At 41.2% G+C, this 17,795-nt stretch overlaps 1 protein-coding gene across 6 annotated transcripts in view; it reads right to left on the bottom strand.

Moving 5' to 3' along the window:
- LOC106057761 (nuclear hormone receptor HR96-like) overlaps positions 1-17,795 on the bottom strand; it is a 355,871-nt gene that overhangs the window by 113,044 nt on the left and 225,032 nt on the right. For all 6 annotated transcript variants that reach the window (XR_008775322.1, XM_056013976.1, XM_056013900.1 and 3 more), the window contains one exon: positions 10,255-10,289. Coding sequence is in view for 5 of the 6 variants with exons in the window: in XM_056013900.1 (XP_055869875.1) it covers positions 10,255-10,289 (35 nt within the window). In the remaining variant the exon portion in view is untranslated. The remainder of the gene's footprint in view (positions 1-10,254; positions 10,290-17,795) is intronic.

Raw genomic sequence — 17,795 nt, 5'->3', positions numbered from 1 at the left:
CCCTAGCTCACTGTTGCCCCTAGCTCACTGTCCCTAGCTCACTGTTGTCCCTAGCTCGACTGTTGTCCCAAGCTCACTGTTGTCCCTAGCTCGACTGTTGTCCCTAGCTCGACTGTTGTCCCTAGCTCACTGTCCCTAGCTCGACTGTTGTCCCAAGCTCACTGTTGTCCCTAGCTCACTGTCCCTAGCTCACTGTCCCTAGCTCGACTGTTGTCCCTAGCTCGACTGTTGTCCCTAGCTCGACTGTTGTCCCTAGCTCACTGTTGTCCCTAGCTCACTGTTGTCCCTAGCTCACTGTTGTCCCTAGCTCGACTGTTGTCCCTAGCTCACTGTTGTCCCTAGCTCACTGTTGTCCCTAGCTCACTGTCCCTAGCTCACTGTCCCTAGCTCACTGTCCCTAACTCACTGTCCCTAGCTCGACTGTTGTCCCTAGCTCACTGTCCCTAGCTCACTGTCCCTAGCTCACTGTTGTCCCTAGCTCACTGTCCCTAGCTCACTGTTGTCCCTAGCTCACTGTCCCTAGCTCACTGTCCCTAGCTCACTGTTGTCCCTAGCTCACTGTCCCTAGCTCGACTGTTGCCCCTAGCTCACTGTCCCAAGCTCACTGTTGTCCCTAGCTCACTGTTCTCCCTAGCTCGACTGTTGTCCCTAGCTCGACTGTTGTCCCAAGCTCACTGTCCCTAGCTCGACTGTTGTCCCTAGCTCACTGTTGTCCCTAGCTCACTGTTGTCCCTAGCTCGACTGTTGTCCCTAGCTCACTGTTGTCCCTAGCTCGACTGTTGTCCCTAGCTCACTGTCCCTAGCTCGACTGTTGTCCCTAGCTCGACTGTTGTCCCTAGCTCACTGTTGCCCCTAGCTCACTGTCCCTAGCTCGACTGTTGTCCCTAGCTCGACTGTTGTCCCTAGCTCACTGTTGCCCCTAGCTCACTGTCCCTAGCTCACTGTTGTCCCTAGCTCGACTGTTGTCCCAAGCTCACTGTTGTCCCTAGCTCGACTGTTGTCCCTAGCTCGACTGTTGTCCCTAGCTCACTGTCCCTAGCTCGACTGTTGTCCCAAGCTCACTGTTGTCCCTAGCTCACTGTCCCTAGCTCACTGTCCCTAGCTCGACTGTTGTCCCTAGCTCGACTGTTGTCCCTAGCTCGACTGTTGTCCCTAGCTCACTGTTGCCCCTAGCTCACTGTTGTCCCTAGCTCACTGTTGTCCCTAGCTCACTGTTGTCCCTAGCTCACTGTCCCTAGCTCACTGTCCCTAGCTCGACTGATGTCCCTAGCTCGACTGTTGTCCCTAGCTCGACTGTTGTCCCTAGCTCGACTGTTGTCCCTAGCTCACTGTCCCTAGCTCACTGTTCCTAGCTCACTGTCCCTAGCTCACTGTTGTTCCTAGCTCACTGTCCCTAGCTCGACTGTTGTCCCTAGCTCGACTGTTGTCCCTAGCTCGACTGTTGTCCCTAGCTCACTGTTGTCCCTAGCTCACTGTCCCTAGCTCACTGTCCCTAGCTCACTGTTGTCCCTAGCTCACTGTCCCTAGCTCGACTGTTGTCCCTAGCTCGACTGTTGTCCCTAGCTCGACTGTTGTCCCTAGCTCGACTGTTGTCCCTAGCTCGACTGTTGTCCCTAGCTCACTGTCCCTAGCTCGACTGTTGTCCCTAGCTCACTGTTGTCCCTAGCTCACTGTCCCTAGCTCACTGTTCCTAGCTCACTGTCCCTAGCTCGACTGTTGTCCCTAGCTCGACTGTTGTCCCTAGCTCACTGTTCCTAGCTCACTGTCCCTAGCTCGACTGTTGTCCCTAGCTCACTGTCCCTAGCTCGACTGTTGTCCCTAGCTCACGTGGCTAAAAACTGAAACTGTATCTGCATTTCAGTGTGGCAGGGGTCAGCCCAGTGTGGCCGTGGACGACACATTGTGGTGAAATTTGGTAAAGGACGTCTATGTGTGGTAAAGGACGTCTCATTGTGGTAAAGGACGTCTCATTGTGGTAAAGGACGTCTCAGTGTGATAAAGGACGTCTCAGTGTGATAAAGGACGTCTCAGTGTGGTAAAGGACGTCTCATTGTGGTAAAGGACGTGTCAGTGTGATAAAGGACGTCTCAGTGTGGTAAAGGACGTGTCAGTGTGGTAAAGGACGTGTCAGTGTGGTAAAGGACGTCTCATTGTGGTAAAGGACGTCTCATTGTGATAAAGGACGTGTCAGTGTGGTAAAGGACGTGTCAGTGTGGTAAAGGACGTGTCAGTGTGGTAAAGGACGTCTCATTGTGGTAAAGGACGTCTCATTGTGATAAAGGACGTGTCAGTGTGGTAAAGGACGTGTCAGTGTGGTAAAGGACGTGTCAGTGTGATAAAGGACGTCTCAGTTTGGTATAGGTTGTCTCATTGTGATAAAGAACGTCTCAGTGTGGTAAAGGATGTGTCAGTTGATAAAGGACGTCTCAGTGTGATAAAAGACGTATCAATTTGGTATAGGTTGTCTCATTGTGATAAAGAACGTTTCAGTGTGGTAAAGGACGTGTCAGTGTGATAAAGGACGTCTCAGTGTGATAAAAGACGTGTCAATGTGGTAAAGGACGTCTCAGTGTGATAAAAGACGTGTCAGTGTGGTAAAGGACGTCTCAGTGTGATAAAGGACGTCTCAATAAGTGATAAAGGACGTCTCAGCGTGGTTAAGGACATCTCAGTGCGGTAAAGGACGCCTCAGCGTGGTAAAGGACGTCTCAGTGTGGTAAAGGACGTGTCAGTGTGGTAAAGGACATCTCAGTGCGGTAAAGGACGTCTCATTGTGGTAAAGGACATCTCAGTGCGGTAAAGGACGTCTCAGCGTGGTAAAGGACATCTCAGTGCGGTAAAGGACGTGTCAGCGTGGTAAAGGACATCTCAGTGCGGTAAAGGACGTCTCAGCGTGATAAAGGACATCTCAGTGCGGTAAAGGACGTCTCAGCGTGGAAAAGGACATCTCAGTGCGGTAACGTCCCAGCGTGGTAAAGGAAGTTTCAGCGTGGCCATTTTCTTTAACTAACAAGTATGAAGAAAGAGTAAAAACTAGAACAGAACTGTAACCATGAAATAATAACACTGCACAAAAACTGCTGGTGTATAGTTACATATATATTCCCAAGAACCCACCCCCCCTTATGGATTGGACTCACCCACGTCTAAGATGGCAGCGTGTGCTGGGAGTGGGGGGGGGGAGGTGAAGAACAGGGATATGGGGCGCAAGGGGAAGTCATCTTCCTGTATGCCGTCAGTAATGAAATGTCACACAGATCTTTGATAAACATCTCCAACTTTCACGGCGCCTTCCCAGGTCCACCCGCCTAGCAACCCTCGCTAACCCCTCCCCCCTCTAGCTTTCTCTCACGGCTAAACGCCACTCTCATCATTTGGTTTCCTGGTTAAACTTGATTTTTTTTTGGTTCTTCTTTCCCTCTATCAACACTTGCTTGTTACACCAGACGAGAGACTGAAGAGGTTACAGACCACGGAAAGGCGCTTCATTACAGGAGCATAAAGTCATCATGTAGTATAACGCGTTAAGTAGGTATAGGGTATTGTCTCAAGAATTTGATTCATGTGAATATGTCTCTGGCACTGCTTCCATAACTTTCTACACACTTTCTGCGTTCATTTGTAAGACATAATTTTACTCATTATTACTATTTATCGTTAGTATAAAAAAAAAAACTGCTAGATTAAACATGACTCGTTTTTAACGGTCCCCGAAACGAAGAAATAACTCCATTAAATTTGTGTTTTATGTCTGTCTGTCAGATAAAAATATATGTCAATGAAAATCCAATTTCACCATTATTTAGCATGATAAAAACAGTATCAACGGCTACTTATGATATTATCAAAGCAAACAACTTTATTTTGAAAATCAAATATGCATATAGTTTGTTTTTAATATTCCTTTTGAAAATAATACTTAAATTTCTTATATACTAATGACCTTGCTACGTATGTGACGTCAGCATAGAGAGTACAGCCACTGTATAATTTAGAATGTACATATGGAGATGTAATGGAAGAGCGTATGCCGTAGATTTGTGAAGCGGTTTTTAAATCGACATAATACTAAAAGAGGACACACATTACATCCAGCATAAAGACGCAATAGAAATCAGTTTCAGAAATATCTGCATTGTCGTTACTGCGCATAAGTTTATTTTCATCTCCTTGGACTTTCGCGAGTCCTTTTTAGCTCTTCCCGACGTTTTTTGTGTTTCAACAAAACAGATTTTGTTTTTATTTATGACTTTACAACTTTTATTACGTGACAATGTTTAGGGATATTTTTTTTAAAAAAATCATAATTTAAAACAACAACTTCTTCAAGAGTGTATACAAATAATATTAAATCTCAACATCGAAACAAAAGATGATATTAGTACGTCAGTATCAGTGTGATTCTGTCTGTGTGTGTGTGGTGTGTGTGTGTGAGAGAGAGAGAGAGAGAGAGAGGAAAAAGATGGAGTATTGAGCGGACTAAGGCGGGACCACCAAAGATGGTAAACTTCACAATCCCAGCGTAAATTCATTAGCACAAGTCACATAAAGTAAGGATCAATACATTTGTCATCAAAATTGCACATGAATATAAGATGCTAATAAGCAAAATTGATTTTTTTCTCCTCTTTTATTCATTTCTTCTCAAGATGGCAAAAAAAAAAAAAAATGAAATCAGAAAAGCTAAGTTGGCGACAGGGCGATCCGCCCCCATCTTTGTAAAGCTGCTTCACTCTGCTCAATCCACTAACACATTAAGACGCAAGGTCGATGTTAACAGTGGCATAGCAATTATATAGGGAGGGGCGAGACAGGTCTCTGCTGCTGGGGGGAAAAAAGAAACAATTTTAATATCGATTTTCAATCGATCGGTAATTAGCATTTCGCCTGCTATTAGAATAATGTTGTGAATTTCAAACATCAGTCCGGGATTATTTTGGTGTGGACAGTTTACTAGCGTCTAATAGGTTGCTAGAATGTGTTTATATAAATCATATGGTGCAATATGTTGATTGTACATTTATTGCTGCACAAAAATAAATGGAAGGATGCTTAAAGAATGTTGGCAGATATTTATGGTTGCATTGTATCCAGGCAGAGTGGATACGCTTTATAATCTCTTCCCCATGGCCCCGAGTTCGAACCTTTCTCTATGCAATCATCTGCCACTGGGCTGAAAACATAGTGTGCAACGAAGCGTGACAGATTAAAGATTAATGATCCAATTAGAGTGGAACATTTTTAGCACAATCAATTAACTCGTATCTCTTTTTCCCGATAATATAGAGATAACATAACAAGAGATACATTTAACTCGTATCTCTTTTTCTCGATAATATAGAGATAACATAACAAGAGATACATTTAACTCGTATCTCTTTTTCCCGATAATATAGAGATAACATAACAAGAGATACATTTAACTCGTATCTCTTTTTCCCGATAATATAGAGATAACATAACAAGAGATACATTTAACTCGTATCTCTTTTTCCCGATAATATAGAGATAACATAACAAGAGATACAATTAACACGAAAATTATACAATTGTTAAAATTTGATACTTACAATACTAACTTACTAATTTATAGAAGATTGATATGAAATATAAATATCAGTATAATGAGGAGTAGTGGATGAAGAGATATATGGACCTACTATGAATAGGTAGGTAAAAATTATGAATGGCCGATTCCTGTGAATGCTTAGTTGTATAGAAGATATGAGGATAACATTATATCAGCTGTAGTGCCTAGATATACTATGAATAATGATCTTTTATTCCAAAATCTGATATGTACTTTTATTTATTGTATTATAATAATGATAAATTAACTTGTATGCTCTTTGTTTGACGAAGCTTCTTTCTGTTCAACTAAAGCGGTCTCGTGAAGTTAGACTTTCTTCTCTAGTCGTGGAGAGACTATGGTTCTTCTCAAGTTCTCATACCAATGAAATGAAAGCCTGTGACATTGCTGTGTCGCCAACAAAGCAGTTCCTCTCTGTTAGTGTAACTGAAGTGTCCTTAGGTAAGGCAGGTAGCCTATTGACCTATAACGCAACTTAGTTTGGGAATAAGCGACGTAGCACGGCACCTTCGACATAGGTCACGGAGGTCACGCGTAGCAGGTTCTGCCAGGGGGGAAGCACTGTGTGCTGCATGCTGACTAAGAGTGACCGTTTCCTGATTGTTCCTCATCTTAACTCCCATGTTTGGGTCTAGCCGCAAGACAGCAGAGCTTTGGATTCACAGTTTTCATTCACAATTGATTAAAGAATAACACTATTTGAGCATGGTAACTTAGAGCTTGGCTTCCTAAACGAAGAGTCCCGAATTCAAATCTCGGTGAAGATTGACATTTTTATTTTCGGGATTCTTAGAGTGCCCCGGTGTCCACACAACTCTAGTTGTGATAAGTAAAGCGGCGGGTCGATGTGCTGGTCACATGACACCCTCGACGACCTTTACATTATCTGCCCTCTAGATCTCATGGTCTGAAAAGGGTACTTTACTTTCTTACTTTAGTTTTGCTTTGCCATGAATGGGATGGCTCATAGATAGACTAGGGGAGACACATGCTATACTTCAAAGTGAAACAATACGCTTTAATTTCAATATACTTAACACTAATTTAATACATTCGCTTACTGATTATCAAGGGAAATAGGCGAACAAGTAATTTAGTGATTAAGCTGTTTGTTGATATATTTGTTTAAACTAATCGTGCTCAGTTTTCAAGTAGCTTTTAAGATGAAACAAAATTATATGTACTGGTCGTTCAAGACTATTTCAAATGATACTCATGGGTCCATAGAAGCGTGCAATGATTTCGCGTCTAACGAGGCCGCAATTACAAGGAGGGAACTCTTACCAATCAGCGACCCAGTGAACTAAGATAAAGACCACCCTTGAAGCCCCAACTGCTTCAAAGTGAGCAGTGATTATCGAAAACTCATTTCACGTGCAAATGTTGAGCCGAAGACGTAATTACCGCAGACCGTTCGACCAGGTAGATTGTCTCGACTGCTGACCAAATGAATAGGACCAGGATGAGGGGGTGGGGAATGGGGCGAGTGACGTAGGCTACTGTCATAATTAAACTTCTAAAGCAACGATCTGGAAAGTGTACATTAGATTCACAGACTAAAAAAAAAAAGGGTGTTACATATGCATTAATTAAAGCTAGGGAAGCGAAGAAACGAAACGCAAAAGTTGTCACATGGAAGAAAAAAATTGAATTAAAGAACAAAAAAAAATTCAATTGAGTTTGGACTGCTTCACCACAAAAATCTGGTCTTTCCGTTCCCGTTCCTAAATTTTCCCGATTGACAAAATTGACTGAAATGGATTATATGTTCTAATTTGTACCGGGGCGGCAGCAGCCAATCTGAGCCCACTACGTTACCTTCAATCAGGGCCGCCCTCAGAGTCGTCGCCAACGGCATCCATCACAATGACACGAGAGACAATCGGGAGCTAAAAAAAAACAAAAACGTTCCACTTTGAATGAGAGGGGTGGGGGCAGAGAATAGTTAACCCACTCAACGAATGTATGCCTCGTGATTAGGGTAGAGATGAAAAGACGTGGGGGATGGGGCGCCATGGAGCACATGCTCACTGGGTGCACCACATTCACAACTGATTCGTGTGTGACAGGGCTCCAGGACTGAATCGAGTTCTGACCATTAGACATTTTTATGTAAGGCGGAAACACAATTCAGAGTTAGCTTTTTGGTGTTACCGGTGTACAGAAGAAAAACATGTTGACAAACTAGGCTTTTTTTAAAAATTTGAAATGATCATTTCTCTGCACTTTTTAGCACTGTAGAATCAAATTGTCCAAGTTCTTCCGTTTGTTTCTCTTTTTTTTAAATTGACAACACTGAAAAGCCCCCCCCCCCCCCGGGAGCAAATGTTTCGCACGATATTTTTAGTTCGTTAAAAATTTGCGAGAAATAAATTGTAGTCTCGAGTCTCACCATTACAATCTGGTACATTATATTAAAAAAAATACATTTGAGATAACAACTGTGGAGTATTTTCTGAGCCTAGTTTCTGTGTGTGACTCAACTCAATGTTCCAAAGCTCGAGAAAACAACATTTGAAAGTCAACACACACTTACAGATCACGTCAAATGTTGGACAGTTTGGGGGAGATTTAGACATGAAGGAAACAAGTTAAAAGATGCAAATTTGAAATGTCACTGTTGCCAACTAAATGTTTAAACAAATTGAAACAGTTTTTAGAAATTTGATTCTACAATGCCGAAAAGTGCAAAAATAATAATGATATGATTTATTAAAATACTTTGCTTCTTCCGTATTGTCTATTAAAGATTTGCTTCTGAAAATATGAAACAGTGATTCTTTCAATTAAAAGTTTCTCTTAGTTTTAGTTTGTGAAGAAAAGTCGCTATATAGCACCGTCAAGTAGCATAAAGCAGCTATTGCGTTAAGTTTATTTTAGTTTTCTGCAGGCGTCTGCAGAGCAAGGTCATGGTTAATTGTCGACAGGTTCTTGGAACAAGCATGCTTCTTGGAACAGAAGCGGGCAATTTAATTCCATATAAAGGATCGAGGTTGATGTTTCTAAATATAGTACGAGGTAGAGGATAAAAGGTTTTGGAAAGGACGGAGTTAGTCTGTTGTAGTTATCAGCTTGAACGCAGAGAGTTAAACTTGTTTTATCAAATTGTAGTGTATAGTGTATATTTTATTCAAGTGATTCGTAATTCCAGAATTAACGCGTTTTATTTATTATTGGATAGTCTTCATTAATTGGGTTGATAGTTTACATTTGAATCTCCGGCATAACGGTATTATTTTGAGTGTTCAGTAAATGTTTAAAATAGAAATCGACACTTAATTATAATATAATCTTATCGTAACATCAAGACATCTTTACATCTAGCATTCAAATATAAATGATCATTACAGTGACACTAACGGATTTAACCTTGACTGTAAAGTTGCAATGAACCACACACACACACACACAAGGTTTCCCCCCCCCCCCAACCCTGTAATCTTCATTCGTAAAAACATTGTCATGAAACACACGTTCCCTTTTTTGTCCCCCCTGAAATCTCTAGGATCAGAATCAAACATCATTCTTCCGTGGAACATGATCAACTGGCTAGAAAACTATACACACACAAAAACTCAAGGTGACAAGCATGTTGATGAAACTTCACTTAAAAAAATTTAAAAAGCAGAAATCGGTTTAATGAAGAGCTGAGAGGAGCCCAAAAAAAAAGGGATTTTCCCGATAGTTTGATGGAACAGAACAGAAAGTGGCCAGATTTCTTAACAAGTCCAGATAAAAAAAAATTCTAACGTAAAATAGAAGAGTGTTTTAAAAAATTGGACTAATAAATACATGAGCCAAACTAATATATTTATTTTGGATTTATGGTTAGAACTTAAGACTTGCATTGAATTGTTACCACAAAAGAGGCAAAGAAAGCCTTTCAAAAGTAGTTTCACACAACACAAATTATTGAAACATATTAACTCTTTTTTTTTTACATGCAAAAATGTGTCTGTGGGTATGTGCTACTGTTATTTTTCTTTTTAAAACTCCCACTGAAGTGTTTCTATAAATATGTTAAAAGTGTTTTAATAGGTGAAGCTGGCACAGAATTCCAAAGTTAAAATTGAGTAAAAGACAACTCATACGGGGATAAGTTTGAGTTTATGATCGTTTAAAAGGTACATTTTAAGGAACAAAGGAAGATTTCCATTAACACAAAGACAGAAAAAGGAGAAAGCTAGAAGATAATGTAAAATAATAATTTATAAAAAGAAGATAACATAAATATATGGAGTTAGAGAGAGGAAAAGAGAGAGAGGGGAAGGGAATATAGAGGGAGAAAGAAGATGAGAGAGAGAGAGAGAGAGGGTAGAGAGAAGCTGAAGGAGGAAATGACGAGTGAGAACGGAAAGAGAACATGGAATAAGGAGACAACGAGTTGCCATTTACGAGACAGGCCAAGATAAGTTTGTCTGACCTCGTAAAAAAAGGAGAGGGGGAGATAGAGATAGAAGGAGATAAAGAAAGAGAGACAGAAGGAGATAAAGAAAGAGAGACAGAGGGAGACCATATACTCTAGGCCACTCTAAACCAAATAAACTTTGTCTCCCATGACCATTAACGCTGGTCATCAGCCGTTCCACTTCATGACGTCACACCAGGTAAACAGCTGAGCAATGTCAGGTGTTTCATTCTGCCTCCCCCGCCCCAGGACTTACCTCAAATCCATGTTCACTTTGTCCTCATTGAGACACTGTCAAAGAAACAAGAAAAGAAAACTTAGATTATAATCATTAAAACCGTTGCATCGCTGTAGTAAGTTTTTAATTAAAGCGACTGTAAATTCTAAGAGTCTGTAAGAGGTAATAAAACATACATAATGGTGCCATATACATAAGCGAACCAGCAAAGTGTAATCCCGAATGTAAGTAAAAATTAAAATTCAATTCCCCTCCTCTTGCCTATAGTGGATCCTATCCAATCATTATCACCAAACTCTGTAAAAATGAGGGCTTAAGAAGTTCATTTGAAAAGAGCCAGATTGAGGGTGTTTCCATAAAAGTTCTAGAGCAAGTAGTTTCCATGAAGCAGGATTCGGAAAGCTAGGACGAAGAAAGATAACTCTTTTTTTTTCCAGCAATGGGTGCACTGCAAATCAAAGTTCGGTCTGATTCGTGGGGGGTAAGATGCTCACAGCTTTTGGGCTTACTAGCCTGTGAATATACCCCAACATTCACACCTCTGGTCGACAAAGACCAAGTCTAAGACTGCTTTTGATTATCCTTATTGAGAATTTGTTGTGATGACAAGGACTGCTCTCTTTGATTAAAATAACAACAACATTCATTTGAAAAGAGCCAGATTGAGGGTGTTCCCATAAAAGTTCTAGAGCAGTAGTTTCCATGAAGCAGGATTCGGAAAGCTAGGACGAAGAAAGATAGCTCTTTTTTTTTCCAGCAATGCGTGCACAAGAGAACAGGCTTTCTAAGTCTGTATGATCGTTCCGGAAGTATGGATGGAAGGTCCTAACCCTCCTTTAGAGTCACGGGTGTTACCCATTCATGTCATTGGTAAAACAATTAATTAATTACAAAGTTTCGCACGTTTGGTTACTGAAATGGAAAGAATTTAAACCTCAATGAATTCATTCAGAGTGAGTAAATTATTTTAAATCCACACATAGATTCCAGAATCGCGACCAGAGATTTAAGTATGAAATTATTTGAGGTTTTTCTTTCTCCACAATGAAAAGTTACATTTTATTGCTACTGCCAGCCTCCTCATAACTTTCTAAAATAACTGGGCGATTAAGTAACAGGGGCGATAAGTAACAAGGTGAGTGAATAGCTGGGCGAGAGAATAGCTGGGCGAGTAAATAGCTGGGCTAGTAAATAGCTGGGCTAGTAAATAGCAGGGCGAGTAAATAGCTGGGCGAGTGAATAGATGGGCTAGTAAATAGCAGGGCGAGTGAATAGCTGGGCGAGTAAATAGCTGGGCGAGTGAATAGCTGGGCTAGTAAATAGCTGGGCGAGTGAATAGCTGGGCTAGTAAATAGCAGGGCGAGTGAATAGCTGGGCGAGTGAATAGCTGGGCGAGTAAATAGCTGGGCGAGTAAATAGCTGGGAGAGTGAATAGCTGGGCTAGTAAATAGCCGTGCGAGTGAATAGCTGGGCTAGTAAATAGCTGGGAGAGTGAATAGCTGGGCGAGTAAATAGCTGGGCGAGTGAATAGCTGGGCTAGTAAATAGCTGGGAGAGTGAATAGCTGGGCTAGTAAATAGCTGGGCGAGTGAGTTGCTAGACGAGAAAGCTACTAGGTGGTGTACTCTACGCAAGGTTTTTTTTCTATGTGATATGCCTCCCCCTTCTCCATTAAGGAAACAAGTCCGGGATCTCTCTTGGGAGTTTAATACAAATACATCATACTCTAATGCTGAAATTACATTACTGAAATAGTGTGACCCTTATCTCGAGACGACCCCACCCTCTCGCAGTGACACAGGACATGGACACATATACACATACACACAAGCAAAGAAACACATTTATAAGAACCAACTACATCGAGTAGTGAATAACAATAAATCTTTTATCTTCGTATTTTCATATCTATATGTTTAGAATGGTGTCAGAAAAAAAACAAAAAAACTCGGACACTATAGCAATAAATAGTTGTTTCCTCTCGATATGATCATTTGGTTATTTAGTGTTTTGTTGACTGTAACGTCCCATCATAATAAGACGAAATAGAAAATAGGCTTTTAGAGAGATCTAGAATTAGAATTCTTTGTCATTTGGAGCTTTTGGGTTGGTCTTTATAGATCCTTCCATAAACTGGTGCATGCGTGTGGTACTGGGTCGGTGTCGGTGGTAGAGGTTCTGTCGAGACGTAGAAGGCTCCAAGAGAAACAAATATTCCGTAAGAAAAAAGATTATGTCTCTTGTTAGCGATAAAGAGAAAATGTCAGGAGATGGAGACAAAGGAGAGACAAACAAATCAAACATCATACAAAGAGAAAGAGAACTAGATGAGAAACCTTGGGTTTCAGCACTGCTTCCTCGGAGCCAAAACTCTGCGTTTATTTTGAATCAATGCTAAATTGTCTAAAACATATCATTTTAATAGATATTTCATGACTTTAATTAATTAAACAAAAATAATCAATTGAAAGACATTTCTCGCTACGTGTGTGTATACATTAATACTACGGAGATGTTTTTGTTTTGTTCAATCAGTGAGTTCTATGTCAAAAGTCGAAAGATTGCTAAAATGCAGCAGATGTTCTTTACCCAGGTCAAGCATATACCAAAAACAAGTAAGTGTGTTAGTTACTTTGCGACACTGCAAGCCTTTCAAGGGTAATATTTACGACTTCAAGCCCACGGGTGCTGTAGAAGCAATACTTTTTCAAGCATATGACTGTATGACTTGAAGAGTAGATGAGAAAGACCATCTTCCTTCTAATCAATCAAGTCATGAGTGAGCAAACTGAGAGGGGGGGGAAGGGGGGTGGGGAGGGAGTAATCAGTGTTAACCGGGAGAGCTTACATTAAGTCAATCAATCCATACGGATGCACTAATGCATCGATTCTCCCTCTCTCCCTGGGGAGAAGGCCCTATTTTTATTACGCCAGGTCATTATTTATACGTTTACTCATCACAACCCCCCCCCCCCCCCCACATTTTTTTTTACATACATACATGCCCTGATGTAAGCGGTATTTGCCGCCAGTTGATTACGCCGTTCAGCCGCCCTCCCTCGATCTTCCAATGTTTCCTTACCTCTTAGGCTACGACCCTTGGCTTTAAAAAAAAAAAAGTGTTGTTTTTTTTTTTGCGCGATAAGTGCACACACGCGAAGAGTTTATTTTAAGCGTTTTAAACTTAGCAGTTGGCGTAGACGATTGACCCCGCAAGCAATAGAACAACAAGGTCGGAACAAAAAATTATATCTTTCATCTTCCACTTTATTTATAATAGAGATTAGGCAAATTACAGTGTTAGGCGGACACCGCAGCGGCATGGGTTAAAGTCTGAAGAGGCGTGGGGAGGGGGAGTTCACGCGGTGCCTTAGCTTCCAGGGCATAGAAACCAAATCCAGGTTGTCTGAGATTCTGCTCTTTATGTACCATGGCGATAATAGGTGCTTTCGATTTTTTATGAGATAAATATAGAGAAACGCGTGAGAGAGACTTCCCTATAATTATTGGATGACTGCATATTCTGGCTAAGACTATGGTAGTACATAAATCCCCCCTCCCCGCCCAATTGTTTTTTAAACGTCTGTTGTATGTTCACAGATATTAAGCAATTCGAAACAAATGACAGAATTAAAAAAAAATATTTTATCATTTCTGAGATTTTAAAATATTTGTGTCTGTAAAACTAAGTCCGCACCGGAAGAATGCCACATGAATGTGCTCAAACTCCATTACAACGGAACCATCCTACCGCTGAAATATAGTTCAAAGAATGTGTAACAAGTTACTGAACAACGACTGATCCGTTGTAAATGTATGTAAAATATGTACAATAAATACAGATATACACTTACCTTCACACACACACACACACATACACTCTTCACACCATCCTAAGTTGTTTTTTTCACTATTATTATTTCTAAAATAAATGTTTATTATTATCTTCTTCTTCCTCTAGCCAACTTTTGGCTGCTGAGCTGTGAGCTCTTTTGCAGACTGCGCCAAGGAAAAAAGTTTTAGAATAAAGATTAGAGAATGTGAACATGGCATTAGTTTCTTGCGTCATAGATTTAGATACTGGCAACTGCAATGCCTTTGATTCCAAAGAGGAAGGACGAGTACATTGTTTCCAATACGTAGGTTTCGTGAAACACTGTAAGGCATCCAGCCTGCGAGTTAAACACACGTATATCACTAGCAGACGTCAGTGTGTCGTAACATGTACCTCAAAGGCTGCTGGTAGAGGCGACGGAATTAACTAAACTATCCAATCAACATCGAGATCTAGACTCAGGTTTTAATTTTCCATGAAAAAAAAAAAACTGATGGGAAAAACTCTATGATGTTTTCTTTTTGAATGGAAGGCTGAGTGGTAAAAAACATTTGGGAGGCTGGAGTTCGAATCCCGTCTCGAGTAGAGTTGTGTTTGCTGAGCGCCTAAGATCAGCACGGAAACCTTCTTCTAGATTAAACCCCCCCCCCCCCCAGAGATTCACAAAAGAGCCTGGGACAGAATATACAGAGCATGCCACAGCATGATGGGAATGTAATTAAAATTTTAAAAAAAGTTACAATGATAAAGATTTGTGCTGACGGCGTAACAAGTTTTAATGTTTACAAATAGGAATAGATGGTTTTATTGCATAATTCTATTCACTTTTGTTCAGAAAGGAAAAGTCTTTTGAAAAAAAAAATTAAGTAGGCGCAGGAGTAATTCTTTTCAATGCTATATTCAAGATCGAAAATCTAGTTACGTGATTTAAAAATAAAATTATCCTAGAGAGTTACCATAGTAAAGGGCAGCAATCGAGGGCTGAAGAGACAAAGATGAATAGTTGGTGAACTGAATACTCCAGTTCTATCAGCCTTCTCTCCAACATAATTAGATAGCGGGGTTGGTATCGATCTGGACAATACATTTTAACACTTCACTAATTTACATATGCCCCGAGAAGATTGAGGACAGAGCCGTAAGGATGACCCCTCTTCCCCTTAATGTCTTTACGTTCTCCTCCCCCCCCCCCACCCGGGGGCCCACTACTCTCACCTGATGCAGGGACTGGAGCTCATACATATTGCCCAGCCATGGCGCGTGCATTAAGCAAGTGTTGTTCTGTTATTGAATCATGCGCCTTCCATCACGTGACATTTGTGTTTCCATGGTGTGACATTTGGTCGTATGCGTTGATCGAACCCAGGGCTCAGTGAGACCGCCCCCCCCCATTCCAACGCCACACTCTCCCCTAAAATGTACACCCGTAACCTTTACAATCTAAACTCTCGACAATTGAAACTTCCACCACCACCAAAACGTATCGAGTAGATAGCATGACGGACGAGGAGCAGAACTGAATTAAAAAGCATCATTTACAACAGAACAGGAAGGATTCCCACATTCTGTATGGGGCTATGGTGTCATCAAAGTTTGGGAACCGGAAGAGTTCGATTGAAATATTACGTCATCAAAGTTTGGGAACCGGAAGAGTTCCACTGAAAGAGAGAACAATACTAGGACGTTGAATAAATGAGAGAAAACTAAAAGGATTGACGGCTCTGTCATGGAAAGAGATTCTATTCAAGGCAAAAAGACAAGAGATGAAAGGAAAAAAGACGGTCGACAGACCATAGGTGGTACCACAGCTGTTCAACAGACTGGTGAATAGGTGAAGGTGGGGAAGAAATCTACATTCGACGAGTAACTAGCCATGAGGATAATTATTTTATAATATTATGTATGTGTGTGTTTGTCGAGAGTCTAATATTGATTATCGAACATGAAGACGGAACCATGTGTGTTTAGCAGTAGTTCTGATGAGAGGTGAGATAGATTCTTTATGTATTCCACAATTCGCAAGTTTATTTGTGTTTTAACACATTTCTAGACTCTGATTTGAAGATGTAAATATCTAGGGATAAAAGTCAAGTTGCTTGAAAAGAAAAAAAAAAGGTTTCGACATTGTTTCAAGTGTTTGTACCTATTTAACCAACACGCCTACATGGGTAAGTTTAACTAGTTGCAAAGGCGGAATTACGGGGTGGCGAAGGGGCCAACCCCCCAAGGCCCCACGCTTTATAACCTTTGGGTCATTGTCAGCCCATTTTACAAATATTCGTGGGCTTGATATGACACTAGTCCACGGCCCCGCGCACTGCTAATGCCGCCTCTGTTGCCTGGCGCTACTGCTAATACCGCCTCTGTTGCCTGGCGCTACTGCTAATGCCGTCTCTGTTGCCTGGCGCTATAACCTAACACACGAACAGAAACATGGCTGATGCCATAAACCAATCATTGCACAGAATCAACGGATGACTTCATCAGTCGCCCATTGCTCAGCGCCGTCCAGTTCTTCTAGTTCCTTAACGATAAACACTCCAAATCCTTGGGATGGCTCTAACAGTTTTAGAATACAAAATAAAGCAGAGATACAAATAAATCAAGGTCAGATCTCCCCCCCCCCCGGCTTACAACATGTCTATAAACTGTGATCAACAAACTGACAAACCAAACATGACAGAATGTCAGTGACAGGAAGTACAGAACGACATTCCGCCTGCTTCCCCCTGTACGAGTCCTGCCAACACGTTACCCAGGTAACCGCGACGACCAACAGGGACTATCGTCCTGCAGCGCTCTCTGTCAATGGCCAGCATCTCCTTTTACTAACCGTCCCCATCAAATTAAACGGAACATCTTCCCTCTTAAGTCCTCGCAGCGCAAAACCTTTCAGGATCCATACATTCCCTTAGTTCTTCCAACGAGAGTGAACACACACACACACACACAAATCTGTACATTTTAAAAAGCAATGGTTTTATACGGAGAAAAATATTTTTTTTTTTCAAAAAGTATTTTTCCTCATTAGCAAACACATGTCAAGCAGATTAGAAGGACAAGGACAATAGGACAGGAAACTGTGTGGGTGGGACACGGTACGCCACGGGGAAAGGGGCACAATGAAGCCGCTGCAATTATAATAGTTGCATACAAAACTTGTAGGGGAAAAAATTGTATCCACATTCTCTAGGACCAACTAGTTTTCTTAACAACACTGACTTAAAGCGCACACTCCCCATCCCCCCCTTTTTCAATCCATTCCTCCCCCCTCGACTGTTGTCGGGTCCCACCGTTCCCCACCCTCAAGCGATGTCCGCCTGCTTGCAGAGTTGAGCCGATTATGCCAAGTCTTTGCCGGCTGCAAGTTAGAATCGTTGATGAGTATTGAAAGGAACAAAAGGAGCTGGAGACAGTGCAGACTAATGGAAGATTTTAGTTGATTAGATCTTTCTCTGGCTGCTTCTCAATGTTCTATCTACATTTGTTTGTCTTTAGAATCTTTATTTGTTTCCAATAGAATGTTCTATCTTTATTTGTTTCCAATATTTTTTTTGCTATCTTTGGAATGTTTTATCGAATTTGTTTCGTTTAGAAAGTTCTATCTCTGCTTTCTAATTGAACTTGCTTTGTTTTTGTTTTTTTTTCACTTATAGAACATTGCATCAGCTTGTTCTGAATCGTGTGTTTCCAGGAACACAAAACAAGGCAGAATTATTTCTACG

The sequence above is a fragment of the Biomphalaria glabrata genome, chromosome 1 (genome assembly GCF_947242115.1).
Source record: "Biomphalaria glabrata chromosome 1, xgBioGlab47.1, whole genome shotgun sequence".
Taxonomy (NCBI): domain Eukaryota; kingdom Metazoa; phylum Mollusca; class Gastropoda; family Planorbidae; genus Biomphalaria; species Biomphalaria glabrata.
This window is presented reverse-complemented; position numbering and strand designations above follow the sequence as displayed.